The sequence below is a fragment of the Pygoscelis adeliae genome, unplaced genomic scaffold, assembly GCF_000699105.1.
Source record: "Pygoscelis adeliae isolate BGI_AS28 unplaced genomic scaffold, ASM69910v1 Scaffold402, whole genome shotgun sequence".
Classification (NCBI taxonomy): domain Eukaryota; kingdom Metazoa; phylum Chordata; class Aves; order Sphenisciformes; family Spheniscidae; genus Pygoscelis; species Pygoscelis adeliae.
Genome location: NW_008824411.1, coordinates 801,920 through 817,616, shown reverse-complemented (window position 1 = coordinate 817,616; position 15,697 = coordinate 801,920). Strand labels below are relative to the sequence as shown.

Below are 15,697 nucleotides of genomic sequence, written 5' to 3'. Positions count from 1 at the left end.
CCACCTCTGTAAAGGGGTGTGTAAACTTGAAGAACTCGGGCTTTTTCAGTTAAAATCTTCACTTGTATCGCAGCACAGCAAACATGCCTGAACAAAGCAATGATTACAGGGTGGTTGTGTTTGGAGCAGCAGGGGTTGGCAAAAGCTCCTTGGTCCTTCGTTTTGTGAGGGGAACTTTCAGGGAAACCTATATCCCCACAATCGAAGATACGTACCGGCAGGTAATCAGCTGTGATAAGAGTATCTGCACCCTTCAGATTACAGACACCACGGGAAGCCATCAGTTCCCTGCTATGCAGAGGCTGTCTATATCCAAAGGGCATGCTTTCATCTTGGTGTACTCTGTCACCAGCAGGCAGTCCATGGAAGATCTTCATCCCATCTTTGAACAGATTTGTCAGATTAAAGGGGACATCCAAAAAATCCCAATAATGTTGGTAGGCAACAAAAGTGACGAGACCCAGAGGGAGCTGGATGCCAGCGAGGGGCAAGCGTTAGCCAGCAAGTGGAAGTGCTCCTTTATGGAGACATCAGCCAAAATGAACTACAATGTGCAGGAGCTCTTCCAGGAGCTCTTGAATTTGGAGAAGAGGAGAACTGTCAGTCTCCAGGTGGATGGAAAGAAATCCAAGCAGCAGAAAAAGAAAGATAAACTGCAAGGCAAGTGCTCTGTTATGTGATTGACTTTGGCTGGACTCGCACCACAGCATGTTGTAATTGGAGCGTGGACCCCCACAGAAAATACATTTCTGCTGGAGGTTCCAGACGAATCCATGCCTTATTTGGGGCTATTGCTTTTCTCTAAAATCTCTGCTGGATTACTTTATGTGTTGGTTTTAAAGAGGATGGCTTTCTGCATGTTTATTTTTTTAAAATAATAAATGTTCAATGTTAGCAATTATATGTGACTAGAAGTTTTTAATGCAAGAAGTTTACAGAAGAGAAGAAAGTCAGAAACAAACATCTCTATTTCTGTGAGTACATGCTAGTTTTTAAGTATTTCCTGCCTGTAGCTTGAAAGAAATCATGGTACCTATAATGTGTATACTTCAAAAATTGTTTTCAGGAATCTATTGACCAGAGCAAATCTTTAACAAAGCTAGGCATTTGCACTGCAAATGAATGTGTATGTGGCTCCAGATGCTTACATTTCTGGCAGATACACTGGCTTGTCTACCAAAGATGCATTTTTTTTTTTTCATGGTAAAAGTTAAGTTTTCCTGTGTGCTATGCAATTCCTGAGACTTCTGCAGTTCTGTGAGTGATTAAAGCTATACCTGCATATAATCAGGTTGTTTGCTTTTGTCCCCTCTTTACTCTGACTTCCCCTGTTTGCCGAGGTAGGAGGTTCCATGTCCTCTGGCTCCAAATCCAGGGATGATTCCTGGCATCCTTAGGCAAGAGCTGCCTCCTTCATGAAGGTAATTAGGCTGTTGTAAGTATCAGCTGATGTAGTGGTTGGTTATCCTGGCAATTCGCCTTTCCTTTCTCAACTGTCAGTCTGGTTTTGCATGTGGCGGAAGCTACTTTTGCAATCTCCCTGGAGTTCTCTTAGATATTCCTCTTCCCCCCCCCCCTTACTTCACTCAAGTTACCCAGGTTTTAGTTGAGGCTTATGGCAAGTCAGTTCAGGTAACACTGCTTCAGGAAGAAACATCTAAACCTGGAAGCTGCATGTTTAAAGCAAACTCCTCTGATGGAACCTTTTAGCAGGCACTTCCCACAAATCAAAGGACTGGAGACATGGGCTTAGTCTATCTCTTGTCTGCCCCCCGCTTTTTTTTTTTGGCTGTTGTTAACAAGAGACAAGCATGATAACCCTCATCTGCAGCACATGGTTGAGAAAGATTTCAAGAAAATAAGTGCAAGTATTCACTATCAGCCTATGCTGTAGATTTTCTATTTTGTGTATGTATTAGTCCAAGCAGAAGACTGTTAGGACTTCAGTATTGCACTGTAGATTTGACTTTTACACAGCAACATAGTCTTGACGCAAGAGACGTGGGAGAGGGAGTTGCTTCTTTTTATAGCACTTTTCTAGTGAAATCATTTTATTCTTGAAGATGAACAAAATATGGAACAAGAGATGCTGGAAAGTACATACACTTTCTTAGTTTGAAAGTATTAGTGTCTATTAATAGCTGCTGGTTTTCTATGTAAGATGCTGGAGAAGGGCCTGTTCTCTCAGCCATTATTTGTTCATGTGTTGCAGACTAATACACAAAGCCATGAGGTTTGTATCCATGTTAATATCTCTCATATTTGAACAACTCTTACAACCAATGCTGGCTCCTGGTGCTCCATTGTCTCCTATGTCTGTACGTGAGCTGCTTTTCTAGTCTCCTCAGGCTGTTCCTACACAAACATAAGGGCTCAGTTAGCTCTGCGTGTGCCAGGGGAGTTTGCCCCAGTTACAGCTGGAGCCCTCACACCGTTTGATTCAGCAGAAAAACTTACTCATTATGATTTCAGAAACCCAAGGAAGTTCTGCATGAGTGTTCAGTGCTGACTGAAATGTTATCCTTACTTGCCAAAATAAAGCGTGGATTTGCCAAGCTGATACAAAGGCTCTACACCTGATTTTTCTTACTGGAGATGATATCCCGCAGGTCTCGCGAGCTTCCTGTGCCGGACTGGTGGTGCTGGCTCGTGTAGTCCTCTGTGCCACTGCTGTGTGTAGCCTTCACTTCTGTTGCAGTCAGGGGTGAGTCAGGCTGAAGGGCAGCTGTAGAAGCAGCCATAATGGCTTTGCTTGAAAATAACTCTTGCTTTTTCCTCTCTAACTTTGTGCATGGATTTTGATCTCTCTGTTCTTTCATTTCCAAGCAGTTATGCAATGCTTCTCTGTGGGTCGTTTTTAGCATCTGGCAATTATTATTGCAAAGACTATTTCAGTTCCATTCCAGCCTTCAAAACCCCTGTAAGACATTTTATACTTAAGCCTTTTTAAAATGTCATGAGACCTAATAATGTCTCTACAACTCCCACTGCCTTCACTGAGATGCCTATGCAAAGGCAGGGCAGCGTGTATCTGTGATTATTCACAGCTGAGATGTTCTGTAACGTATCATTATCACTGCGGTGTTTTCCCTGTACGTGGTATGGAGATCACCGAGGACTGGAGTCCGGCAGAGCACAAGGAACAACTAATATGAACAAAACAGGCTCAATCCCTCCTGCACCTGGCAGCATTGCTGGCAGATCCCCCAAGCTGCCTTTGGTGGCTACGAGAGGAGGTCCCATGGGACTGCGTGGGCGATGGAGATGCTCGGGTGGAGATGCTTGGGTGCTCCTGGCGATGCAGGATGGTGGTATGGGGACATCAGCACCCCAAGGCCCAGACTAGCAGCCTAGAGCAGACTGGGAACGAGTGACACCTGGTGTGGCTGCCTTTCATGCTGTGTAAATAATCTATGTGTCGGGTGTTGCTAGGTCAACTGTATTGTAAATTAAAACTATTAATAAATAAATTGTATAATTGTATTTGGTTCCATATAAACTGAACCAGTCTGATTTTTGTGTGTGTGTAATCTATCATTCTTATAAGAAGGGAAATTTATTTTAATTGAACCGATGCCTGTCAAGATGTTGGCTATTAGAAGTTCCATACAAATCTAAATTAAAGGGTAATACCTTCACAAACTTCCAGGGAGCTATGTAGAGAATTACTATAGTTAGTAACAGAGTGAAAAATACCATATTGCTGGAGGATGCTCGTTAATCATTATGAAACAGTGGCCACATTCCACTTGTAAATGAATGTTACTTCATAAACCTTGTATTTGGATCTGCTTCCTCATAACCAGGATCTGGTGGGTTTGCGTGTGCTGGGACAGCCGGTGGCATCATTCCTCTTGTGCTCTTATAACCAGTAATCTTGGGCTAACGTTATTCTGGAGTGATGGCATAGCTGTAGAATTATGGCCCTCAGACTAACTGGAGAACAGCTGAAGATCCATTGTTTTTAGGGACTGATAGGTAAGTTTTTGCTAAAACCGTACTTGAAGTAATACGTGCCTCTTACAGATGCCGTTTGAGGGGTTTATTACACACGTCCTTAAGTTCTATTTCTCATGTAGGAGCATTTTGCTGAATTAAAGAAACCATTATTTTTCTTTAAGGATTGAAGTGTTTTGTAGTGTCAGTATACGTTGGAAGTAAATGCTTTCGCCTTTTTTGAATATGTGCAGTTTAAAAAAGTGAACAGATCTGGTTTGTTTTTTTTTTTTAAAGAAGCAGAAGATATTCTGATGAAAGACATTCAGGTAAAATCATTTGTCTGGAGTAAACAAGCAGTTCTGATGTCTGGTACAGCTCCTGTATTGCATTACAGGCTTTGTCCTTAACTGCTGTTTGCCGACAGAATGCTTTTTCATGAGGCAGTGACAACATGTTTTTTATGGAGCTATTTATGCATCCCATAAACTGTTCAGCTCGGAGACATGCCTTGACACACTGTTCATCTCTGGTGAGCAGGATGGTAACTTGCTATTTGTCAAGTTGCTTGGTTTTCTCCTTTTTTTTTTTTATATTTTTCTCATTCAATCAAACTTCATTCAATCTCAGAACTCACTGTTTTTCCGAAATTCTTCATGGGTTTGGATGTGGTGAGACAAGGTCATGGAAGATGCTGTTACAACTTGTTAAGCTGCTATTACTGCCTCCCTAACGTCTTTCCAGGATCACAAGGTGAACACAGTTGATTGTAAAAATTCTCTGTGCAACGTCTTGAATGAATCATGAGACCTGTCGGTAGCCTGAGTGGCTGGATGAAGGCTGAGACATTTCAGGCAAAGTCACTGCATTTGCTTACTACCCTCTGTCTCAGGACTTAATGAGGACTGGCAATTCCTAGCTTTGACCAGCTAGGTATGTATTTCCAGCAATAATTTAACCCTGTCTTTCAGTTTCTCCACCATCAGCTGCTTTAAGTTGGAAGCAACATGGAATGAGTGGAGCATTAATATAGGTTTTCCTTAGATCTGCGTTTCAGAATCTCAGGTTTGCTTTAAAGCTTGGCTCAAATTTTGCTCTGAAAAATCAGTTCCTTGCTTTCTACTACTGCAGAGCTCTTAAATAATTTTCAGAAACAGCATTGCGGTTCATTCCCAGGGACTTGTTAAGTAATATTCAGACTAGAAGGTGTCAAATCAGAAGAGGTTTAATGGATAAAGATAATAGCACTGCAGGCCTTCTGTTTCTTTGCTGGAGGGAAAATTATTATGGCTCCTTTCATTTTAAAGCTGTTCCAAGGTTTCCTCTCTGTAATCCAGAAATTCAAACATTTCTCAATTAGTAATACTTATTATTTCCATGCAACACTTGTTGACTGGCTTGAGGCAGCTTCCTTCCTGAGTCTGGCCAACAGAATCAGTGTCAAGAGAAAACACCAGGGAGGAGAATCATGAACAGCTCTTCTGCGACTTGCAAGAGAAAAATGTGAGGAGTAGCTGGAGTGTCCACCCACACATGTATTTTAAAAACAAGCAGCCAGAATATTGCTATATTCTAATTCCTCTTCCCAGAGCAAAGCAGGCACATGATTAATGTAACAAACAGCTCAGAATAATAAGCAATATTGCTTTATATGCATGGTCTGTAGCTACAAGGTACTCGGCGCACTCTAGAAGAGTAAAAGTGCATCTTAATCATCATCTGCCATCTTCTACAGTTTCTGTGGCATAAATTAAGTACATCAAAAGCATCTAAGAGCTAATGAAAATTCTAAAGACCGCTTAAAACTAATTGCAGCATAGCAGCCTCCTAGTTAATGGATATTGCTGCATGCTAGCCTAGCACTGCTACACCCGATTGTTTCCTTTTTCCCCGCTTTTGAACGTACATCTAATAATGCAAAAGAACAAAAGGAGGGGAGAAAGGAGGGAAAGACCCAAGTACCAGCACTGCCTTGGCACGGTTGCTTTTCTTCTGCACGAGGTAGCAATGTCGCACAGTGGCAGAGCTGAGCCTTGCTGGCATGGCTTGGCATGACGCAGCAGCAGCAGGCATGGGGTCCGGTTTGGTCTGCTTTGTCCAGTCCAATTTGCTGCTGCTAGTTCTTTCCAGACTTTTAGCAAGTCTGAAAATTAGAGGGGAAAGGAATGGGGCAAAAAGATTGTGTTTTCCTGGCTTAGCACAGAACCAGAGTCTTCCAACCCAACCATCCCTAACTGTTCCTGCAGCCCTCCTGTTGCCCCTCGGTCCTTAGCTGGGTGGAAAAGGTGGGCGTGGGGGGACCACCATGGCCCATCACTTCTTGGCAGCCTGTGCTGAGAACTTGCTCCTTGACTTGAGGAGATGGCAAATGCAGTTGATTCGCTGGAAGGTTCACTGTGAACCCTCCCGTGAGCTCTGCTGACAAGGATAAATGGTATGGGATTATGGGTCTCTTCCCACTGCAGCAGGAAACTGAGACCTGGAAGCAGTAGCCTGGCATATGGCAGGCATCACTGACAGTGCTTCTAGGGACAGGCAAAGCCCATGTGTCCTGAGCTGTGCCTACACAGACTCAGCTGCAGGAGAAAGCTGGATTTTCTCAAGCTGTTCAGGGCCTATTCTGTGCATGTATTTATTTAGCTCTGGTAAATGCAATGATCTATATCTGTTGGAGACTGACTCCTATTTAGCTCTGGTGAAAATTAAGCACTTGGGCAAGTCCTGGCAAAGAGTCGGAAGCTGAAACCAGCCAAAACTCACTTCTTGTGCACAGTTTTCCCTAGAAGTGCTGAAGTGACTTAGGTGCCCAGTGGCTCTAAGAGGTCTGAGGGAATAAGGCACTGCGCAGCCTGCATAGTTTGCCAGCACAGCACTCGTACCATCCTTAAAACACAGAATTAATTCAGCCTGCTCTTCTAGGCTGCTCCTCTGGACCAAATGGCCACGTAGGTCTGCAGCTTTTCTGTTTGAGCTACTTCTTAAGAAGGCAGATGTGGATCTAGACAAATCAATGAATGAAAACTTGATCCTCCAAGAGCAGCTGTAGGCAGAGGTAACCTCACTGATAGTGTAAGTAAATACAATGCTAACTCCAGAGCAAAGTATATGTGTTTCCCAGTTGGAAACTGTCTCCTCCTGGAAGGTATTGGATCTATTTTTAATGACTGCAATGTAAAACATTTTACTGATAATGATATATTATTAACACACCCATGACAAGACCCCTGCATCTCACCAGCTGAGCCCAGGGTGTCTCCTCCAGCTACGGGGAGATGGTTTTCATACACCTGTGAATGCTGCCCCAGTGCTAAAACATCTGGGCAGCAAGCACAGAAGTAAAAGCATTGCATCTTGAGCGTTAGCAGGAGTCTTGTTGTTTCACCTCTGCTTTTCAGGAAGAGCACTTCTGAGGTGACAGCTGTTCATACCCAGAGGTGAGACTAGAATAAAACACGGCAACATCATAACAATAGCCAAGGCTGAGCAACCTGAGTGTGCAGTGGTGCTCTGGGTTACCCAGGAGAGGCATGGATGTTGGGTTTGCAGTTTGTCAACCAGAAATACACAGAATCCAGCAAACATCAACGTCAACTGCTCAGCAAAGCCTTTGGGTGAGCTTTACCCAGCCCATGCCTCCTGGGGCTGAGTTTGCAGCAGTGCCAGAGTGGGCTGTAGGTGCCCGCAAGTACCTCCTGCAGCCCCTTTTACATGAGAGAGGAGGGTAGGACATGTTCAGGATATGCAGCGGTGTGACACAGCACCGTGGCATGATCACATCCTCGACACTAAGAGACAGCACAGCCAGATGGGGAGAGCTGGCCAGCAGATATCAAAATCTTTTTCTCCCAGAGGAGCATCTGACCGGGGTGGGAAGCAGGCAGAGCACCACACCAAACTCTCCAGCACAGGGAGCAGCAGGGAGATTTCTTTTTATATCTCAGTGAAGCATTTATGCTTTTCAGACTAAAAATATCTAAGGATGGAGATACAAAGACTCTTCTCTCCTATGTTGTCATTTCTCCTTTGTTCCTACACGGTTTTCTCCAGCCCCTGCATCCCATTATGTGCCTCAGGCTGCCCATGGGCTCTTGGCAGGCGAGGGGCGAGCAGCTCACTCGCAGGCAGTGAAAATCCCTCCTTGGAGGGAAAAATCTGTCCATCCAGTGGAGTCCCTGGACCAAGATCAAGGTCTCATCTGAGAAGGTAGCGATGAAAAGGCTTCTTCAGCTGGTATTGGCTGCCCACGTCCTGCTGCTGTTGAGCAGACAGCTCTTGGCTGCATCATTGCTGTTGCTGCTGCTGCTGGCTTGGAGCATCCCAGGAGGGCAGGGGATGGAGCAGACCCCGGCCAGCAGATAAAACCTACCTCTGCAAAATGCTCAGCCCTATATAGGGCCATACAGGCTTGCTGAAATTAATATGGAGGTGAGGGGGTAACTGAACGTGCTCCCTGTGCCTCCGAGGAGCAGCACACCAGAGCTGCAAGACATAGGTCTGTCCCTGTGCAGTCCTGACATTTCATTTCTACAAAGTAAAGCCCACAAAAGGAAAGGGGAAGAAAATTAATAAATAAGGGGATGTTTGTGCTCAAATTGTTTCAGCTATTTCTGCTGTCAGATGCTTTACCAGCTGGACAAACTGGAACAAGGAGATTGGCTGGAACAGGGAGATTGGCTGATTTCTTGATTATCGGGAAAGATTAGCCAGAATGTGGCTCAAAAATGGAAAATATTTCTATTGACTGTAAGAAATTACTCTTTTCCACAGGCATAATTCCAGACATTGATTTGTTAGGTTCTTTTTTAGGTGAAAAAATAGTCTTTTCACACAAGAAAGAGGACACTGAAGTGTGGCTGGTGTTTGTCCATTATGTGAGTCATGCGTAACAGAAGGATATTTGGTGTTTAATATTTTTTGTTGCATTCATTACTGCTCAAAACAGCCTTAGCACGGCCCAGGGTGCTGCCTGGCACAGCCCTTCCAGGGGGTGCCCAGCACGGCCCCCCCCAGCAGCAGCAGGCAGGGTTGTGATCCCGGCTGGATTCAGCCTGTGGGACACAGACGGGGTGAGAAGCAGCCAACCCAGAGTCATCTCTGTGGTGTGCCTGCCAGTGCTGTGGGTACTGAAATACACCCTTAAAGGAAAGCAGGTCGTGCAATTTGAATTATATTCAGCTGTTCTATCAAATTGTGAATGTCTGGGGAAATCTAACAGGCCTGCATTTTCTTTACATGCAATGTTGCAGTTGGAGGATTTCAGTTATATGGAGCATGGGAAGGTTACAGCCCTATCAGGCAATTTTTGGCCATTGCATGTTTTCAGCCTGCAGTATAGTGCCAGTTGCTCTTGTAATACACATGATGTAAAATGGTGTGGTTTTCTTATGGGACAGGGTAATTTATCACACGTGCTCCTTTTGGACAGCCTTTTCCAGGGAAGGCTGGGTCCACCCACCCGGTGATGGGGATTTAAGTGAGATAGTCCCTAATTTGTGAAAGAAATACATGATGAATAGTAAGGGAAAGTAGGCATAGGGAGCGTTCAGACCGTATTGTCAGCGGCTGGCTCCTCGGGACATGAGTGGGCAAGCAGAGGTAGCAAAGCCAGGGGAGCCCAGGCTCTGGCTTCTTCTCCGACGACACTGTAGCTGGCTGGTGCATCTTGCCCCTTTATCCATTTTCTGCTGCCAGAAGGGACTGGGAAACCTTTTTGACCCTTTTCCCTGAGCATCACAAGTGCTGGTGCCCCCTCCCCTGGCTGGCCTTACCTGGAGATCTCCCCGTGGGTTGAACCCCCTGCCCTTTTCTGAGCTGGAGCTGGCTGGGATAGGTGAACAGCAATATTTCTCTCTTGGTCTTTCTCCTTTAGCAGAGTCTATTCAACAAAACAGCCAAGGTATTGATTTATTTTTTTTTTTTTGGCTCATTAATTCAGGCTTTGCTCTGCAAATGCAAGAAAGTGCAGTGCCAGGGTGGCTGGGATAGAGCTGGCTGGCAGCAGCACGGGTGTCCCTAGCTCAGTGGGGCACGGGGACAGTCACGGGAGGGAACACGGGCTGTTAACAGGGTCTATCACGGGAGGGAACACCGGCTGTTAACAGGGCAGGGACGGCGATGGGGGAGCAGGGACCACTCTTGGCCAGGGATGATGGTCACAGGCGCAGGCTCTGACCCCTGCACAGAGGAATGATGAGGGATGGCTGCCCTGTAAATTACATAGCACTGTCTCCTGTACCTCTGATTCTCCTTCCCTGCATGTCTACGTGGAATTTGATTACGCTTCTGCTCTAGAGAAAACGTTTCTTTACTGCAGGCTGTGCACATCTGTCTAGTTTATTTATAAAGTACTTTTCTATAACTATTACTCTGGACTCCATGCCCAGTGAGCTAAACCCACAGGATAGCTGGGACCACCCCCTCCCAAAAGACATGACAACCACCTCTACCCTGCGCCAGCACCTAACCAGGAGCAAGCTCTAGCCTGCTTTCAGCCATTTTCAGGATCATTTTTCTGTGCATTTCTAGTTAAGTACAAGCTCAACGGAGCCACCAAGTCAAAATTCCCATTCTGCACAGATCCTGGGGAAAAATCACTGTTTTTTGGGGGGGATATGATACAATTTTGAGGATTTCCTAGAGAGGGGAAAAAGCTAAGAACTGAGCTTTTCTGCTCCGCCTGCTCTTGCCTGGCTCCTGCCTGCCCCATCCTCCCTGCCAGGAGAAGGGGAATGCTTGGGCCCTGGGGAGAGGCTGCAGCACCTGCCAGCCCAGCCGGCTTGGACCCCCATGCTGACTTCTTTGGGCATCTTGCAAAAGAAGTGGGCAATTTATGCAGGGTATTGGTGTTTCATTTTTGCTGGCTACTGCTAGCGTGTCCAGCACCTTACTTTGAGGTGCAGGTTCAGGAAAGCATTTGTGCTCATGGTAGTGTTGGAGCGAGGCACCTGGCTTATGTTTTTCTGACAAAATAAGTTTTTGTTACAAAATGATGAATGCTTAAAGTCAAAATGCATCATTAAAAGTGTCAGAACAAACTCCCACTGAATACAGCTTTGGACACGAGCACTGAGGTGGTACATGGCAGCCCAGCACCACGCTTGTGCTGGGGGCTCAGACTGACCCCACCTCAGCACAAAGGCAAACTGCTTCTTTGCCCTCGGAGAGGCCAGCCCTGCTGCTGGCAGCCTTTAACTTAGGGATGGCTTTTGGTCAAATGCATGGAAAAAAATCACTTTATTCCCTGGGATGACGCACTTGGCCTTCAGGCACCGCTCATCCAGCGCTGCAAACGTGAGGCTAAAGCTGATTTTCCACGATGCTGTCGGCGGGGCTGCAGGTCCCCTCCTGGACTGCAGCTGTGCCTGCAGCATCTCCGAGCACCCCAGAAGTTATTAGGCACTTGCAAGCATGCACTACTTTTCATTTCAAGGTCTGCTGCTTCTCCATTGCATTAGGTGCTGTGTCTCATTCCCTGGCAGGGAAAAGGTGATATGCTCACCTCTGGAACTGGATTATTCAGGAGAGGCACGCTCATTGCTCTCTGCAATGCTCCTGCCAACAGCAGCTCCACTAATTGCCCTTAAGGAGACATTTATGCAACCACTGCTATTTCTCTTGTTCAGCTGGTTGTGTACCGTATGTTCCACATACGATCATTTTTCAGCGTACGTGCCCTGAAGCATGGGGAGCCCCCTCTGTGGTCGCTGCTGCTCGGCGCCCCTTAGCACCGGGCTCCGGCAGGCAAGCGCCTGCTCCTGGCAGGGTGCTCGGAGCCTCCCCAGGGCATGAGGAACCGCTTCTGGGCAAAAAGGTGGCTGTCCTTTCTAGGATGGCTGTGTGAGAGACAGGCGGTCCCTGGGAACAGGCTTTGCTAGGTGCCGGTGTTTGGGAGCCGGGTGCCGGGCAGGCTCCGGTGCTGCCCCTTTCCCACGGGCATGGGCGAAGCACTGCCTTTCCCATAGTGCTGGCCCCACTCCTTTAACCCACCCACCCTTGGTTCATGTGCACTGGAGGATCGTTAGGGCTGGGAGTGGTTTGCCTATTTTTCTCCAGTGTCAGAGGTTTCCACAATTCGGCTGGGGAAGACCCTACAGATCATTCAGTGAAACCCACCCCACCTCACTGGCAGTGGGTAGGGCAGGATGCTGGTGATGCCTGGCTGGTGATGTGTTAGAGCTGCAGCATCTTCTCAGTTCCCCTTGGAACGGGCTACAGTGCATCCGAGGCAGAAAGGAGCAGCTGTGTCAAACACACAGGAAGAATCTGGCTTTGCTTTAGCATCGCCAAAGTGCATGCTGAGACCAGATATTCTGTCTTCCAGGTTTATGTTATTGCAGTATGGCCTTTGGCTGAACTCTAAACCTTGTTACACATGAAATAATGAGAGTTCAGCAAAGATAAATGATTGTGGTGGACAGGATTACACCCTGAGTGCTGCACCGAATCCCACAGGTGTGGGTTGCTGCTAATACCTCACATTCAAAACAATGTTCACACGGTTTGCTATGGGTTAAGGGGAGCAAGGTAAAAGACTCAAATAACAAAAAAGTTTTTGCAATAGCCTAGCTTGAAATCATAGAACCATAGAATCATTAAGGTTGGAAAAGACCTCTAAGATCATCGAGTCCAACTGTCAACCCAACACCACCATGCCCACTAAACCATGTCCCTAAGCACCTCATCTACACGTCTTTTAAATACTTCCAGGGATGGTGACTCAATCACTTCCCTGGGCAGCATGTTCCAACATAGGTGTAAGAAATACAGGTGTAAGATGTGTGAAAAGCAAGCTGCAAAACAAACCGTTGCTTTGCTTTGTGTCACCTTCCTCGTGTGTGTCTGTGGTCAGAAGGGCAGGTAAAGAACGAGGCTAAGACAGGATGATGGGCTGGGGGTGCCGCACCACTGGCCTGGCTGCAGGGAAGTTTTGCATGGTTTTCCTTGAACCAGTTCTGGTCACTGCTCTGTGTTGTGTCCTTGGGAAAGTCATTTCATCTCCCCATATCTCCCCCTGATCTTTCTGGACGGAAAAAAGGTGGAAAGCAGGCAAGCTCTTGAAGCAAAGGCTCTTTAATAGCATGGGTGCTCTGATCTAGGCTTAATACACTCTTCTAATACACACTAATAATAAACAACATTTTTAATATATATATGTATTTGTGTTTGGAGGAGAAAAGAAAAATTGTGCCTGTATCACTGCAGATCTGAAGAACTCAGTCCTGACTTCAGACAAAGGTGAGACAGCCTTTGTTTTAATGTCTGGGACAGAAAAAAAGGAAGGAAAGCCAAGAGATGTCCTCGTGCTGAGTCATAAAGACTGGTGAAAAGGAACATGAAAGTTTAATAGAGAAAATACAAAGTTCAGACTCGCTTTAAGTTTTACAGTTCTGTTGCTCGGAGTCGAAGCGTCAAGGCTGGTCCCATGCATGGTCACTTGGTGCAACTTGCTCTTTTTCTTGGAAGCGTTTAAGAGTGCAGGCTGCTGCAGAGGCATGCAGCCTGTTGCAGAAATGCAACACTCCTGTATAACCTGGTGTCACGTCAGCTCCTTTTGCCTCCCCAGAGGAGCAGGGTGGCTGGAGCCCTGCGGCTGGGGCCTCCACCAGCTTCAGCAGCATTCTTCCAACATACGGTCACTGTTTGTTTGGCAGTTGCAAAAATGGTTGTAAACGGTGTTTAAAAATGCCTTTTTTAAGAGGAAGTGTAGAAAAAGAAATCAAGCTCATTAATCACCGAAAGAATGGTTGGGACGAAGGAGCCCTTGTGGGATGAGCCATGAAGGCGCAAGCTCAAGCCATGGGGCAGCATGTGCTGCAGGAGAGCCTGCACCAGCATGGGCACAGAGCCAGCACGGGCTGCCGAGACCTCCCCAGGGCCCTGTTTTGCAGACACAGAGCTGAAGCTGAGCACAATGGGGTTTATCAGTGGAGACTGAGGCAGATCCCGTGCTGCCGAACCTTTCTGCACCATCAAACCCCTCCACCTCAGTCCTCCCACTGGCCCAGCCTGGGCTTTTCTTGCCCAGGCTCAGCCCCAGGGCATTTATGAGCATCCCCCCATGCTGGAGCCACCCGTGCTAATGCACGCATAGGGCCCCCAGCCCGATGCCCCTGCCCAAACCCTGTGCACTGTGTTTATTGCACATGCCAGTGTCCCCAGTGCATGCTGCAGTGCACCCAATGTGCCCTTCCAGTGTGCCCAGTGCATGCTCCGGTGCACCCAGTGTGCCCAGTGCATGCTCCAGTGTGCCCAGCATGTGCTCCTGTGCACACAACACACACACCCAGTGCACCCAGTCCAGTACAGTGCCCAGCAGGGGCCCCGCTCGCCCATGGCCCCCGAGGGCTGCATGCAAGCCCTGCATGGCAAACTGGCTGGGCTGAGACGGGGGCCTCCGGCAAAAGCTCCTGCTCGGGTCAGGCAATGGGCCCGTGCTGCCACAGCGGGTCGGGGGCTGCTCGCCCAGGAAGGCTGCACTGCGAGGCAACAGGTAGGTAATTAACGCTGGTTAATTAAGCTCATGACTAGAACTGAATTAGTGGGAAGCTGCTTCTTTAGCCCACGAGAGGGCATTGCTTCCCGGGGCCCGGCTGGCTGGTAGCAAAGCTTGGGGAAAAGTGGCTTTCTCTTTTTTTAATTAGCAGTTGCACTAGGAATTCGTTCTCTTTTGACAGTTTTCCTAAGGGGTTTTGGGGTTTTTTTTTGCACCAGGGCATAACGCATGATGATGTCCTTCCATGCATCCAACACTTACTTTATAGTCCTGAAGTGTTACCAGCTATAACGCAGGAGATTAAATAAAGCAATAAAAAGGAGCCAAGCAGGATGGCGATACCACCTCCTCTCCTATAAAACCTGGCTGCGGAGACAGGCTGGCGTCATCCGTGAGGACCTGGCTGTGCCAAGGAGAGCAATGGCCGGGCTGCATTGGCATCAAACAAAACATGGCCATGGAAAAGAGCAAGGAGGGATTTTCCTGATGCTTTCAGACATGCTGCGTGGCAGAGATGCAGCTCAGGGTGCCGCGTGGGGACACACTCGGTGTGAACTTGGTGTTGGCTGGTGATGAGCACAGCAGCTTCCCTGTTTCTCCCCACGATGGGACCGGTGTTTTCTCCCACCCAGCGGCCTCCCCTTCCTCCTGTCTCCTTTTTCCCTGTCTCGGTGCCCAGTCCCTCACCCAGAAGGTGAGCGGGTGAGAGCTGGTGGCAGAAGTTGGGTGCTGGGCACAGGGCTGCCTTCCCCCCATACTGCTCGTAGCTGCCCCCAGCCTCCCTTCAGAGGGGGAAGCCCGGTGTCCAAGCCCAGCATCGCTGCCGATAGCCACAGAGATACGGGGGAAACTTCAAACTCCAAATGCTCACATGTCCTCCTGGAGTTTAACAGAAATGAGTCTGGTATAAAAACAAGACTCAGACCAAACTTAATCTGATCTAACAAGCGCTCCTGTGGGCTCCCAGGCAGCAACCTGTATTTAAGTGTTAATCAACACCCTCCTCTGCCTCTGAAGACAAATGTATTCCCGAGCAATTTGCAGCATCAAAGCACCGAGCCCTGCAAGCAGAGGCACGTCAGGCCCGTTTGGGCAGCAGACAAGTCTTTGCAGGTGTCAGGCCTGCTCCTCCCCGGGGGCTGGCGCTGCCCCTGCTCTCCTACAAACCCCATGTGACGCCCAGCTAGTCCCCGGGCCCGGGGGCACAGGGATGCTCCAGTCGGTCCAGCGTCCGGGATGCTTGGCCACCACACCCTGCGGGCCAGGGCT

At 47.7% G+C, this 15,697-nt stretch overlaps 1 protein-coding gene across 1 annotated transcript; it reads left to right on the top strand.

Annotated features, from left to right (window-relative positions):
* Nucleotides 1–6: 6 nt before the first annotated feature.
* DIRAS3 (DIRAS family, GTP-binding RAS-like 3) lies at nt 7–1,123 on the top strand. Its single transcript, XM_009320579.1, has one exon. It carries the CDS (start codon nt 84–86, stop codon nt 678–680), a length of 597 nt encoding a protein of 198 aa, XP_009318854.1. The 5' UTR covers nt 7–83; the 3' UTR covers nt 681–1,123.
* Nucleotides 1,124–15,697: the final 14,574 nt, after the last annotated feature.

Excerpts from the sequence above, each read along its gene's own strand:
- DIRAS3 (XM_009320579.1), top strand. The coding sequence starts at position 84 with ATGCCTGAACAAAGCAATGATTACAGGGTGGTTGTGTTTGGAGCAGCA.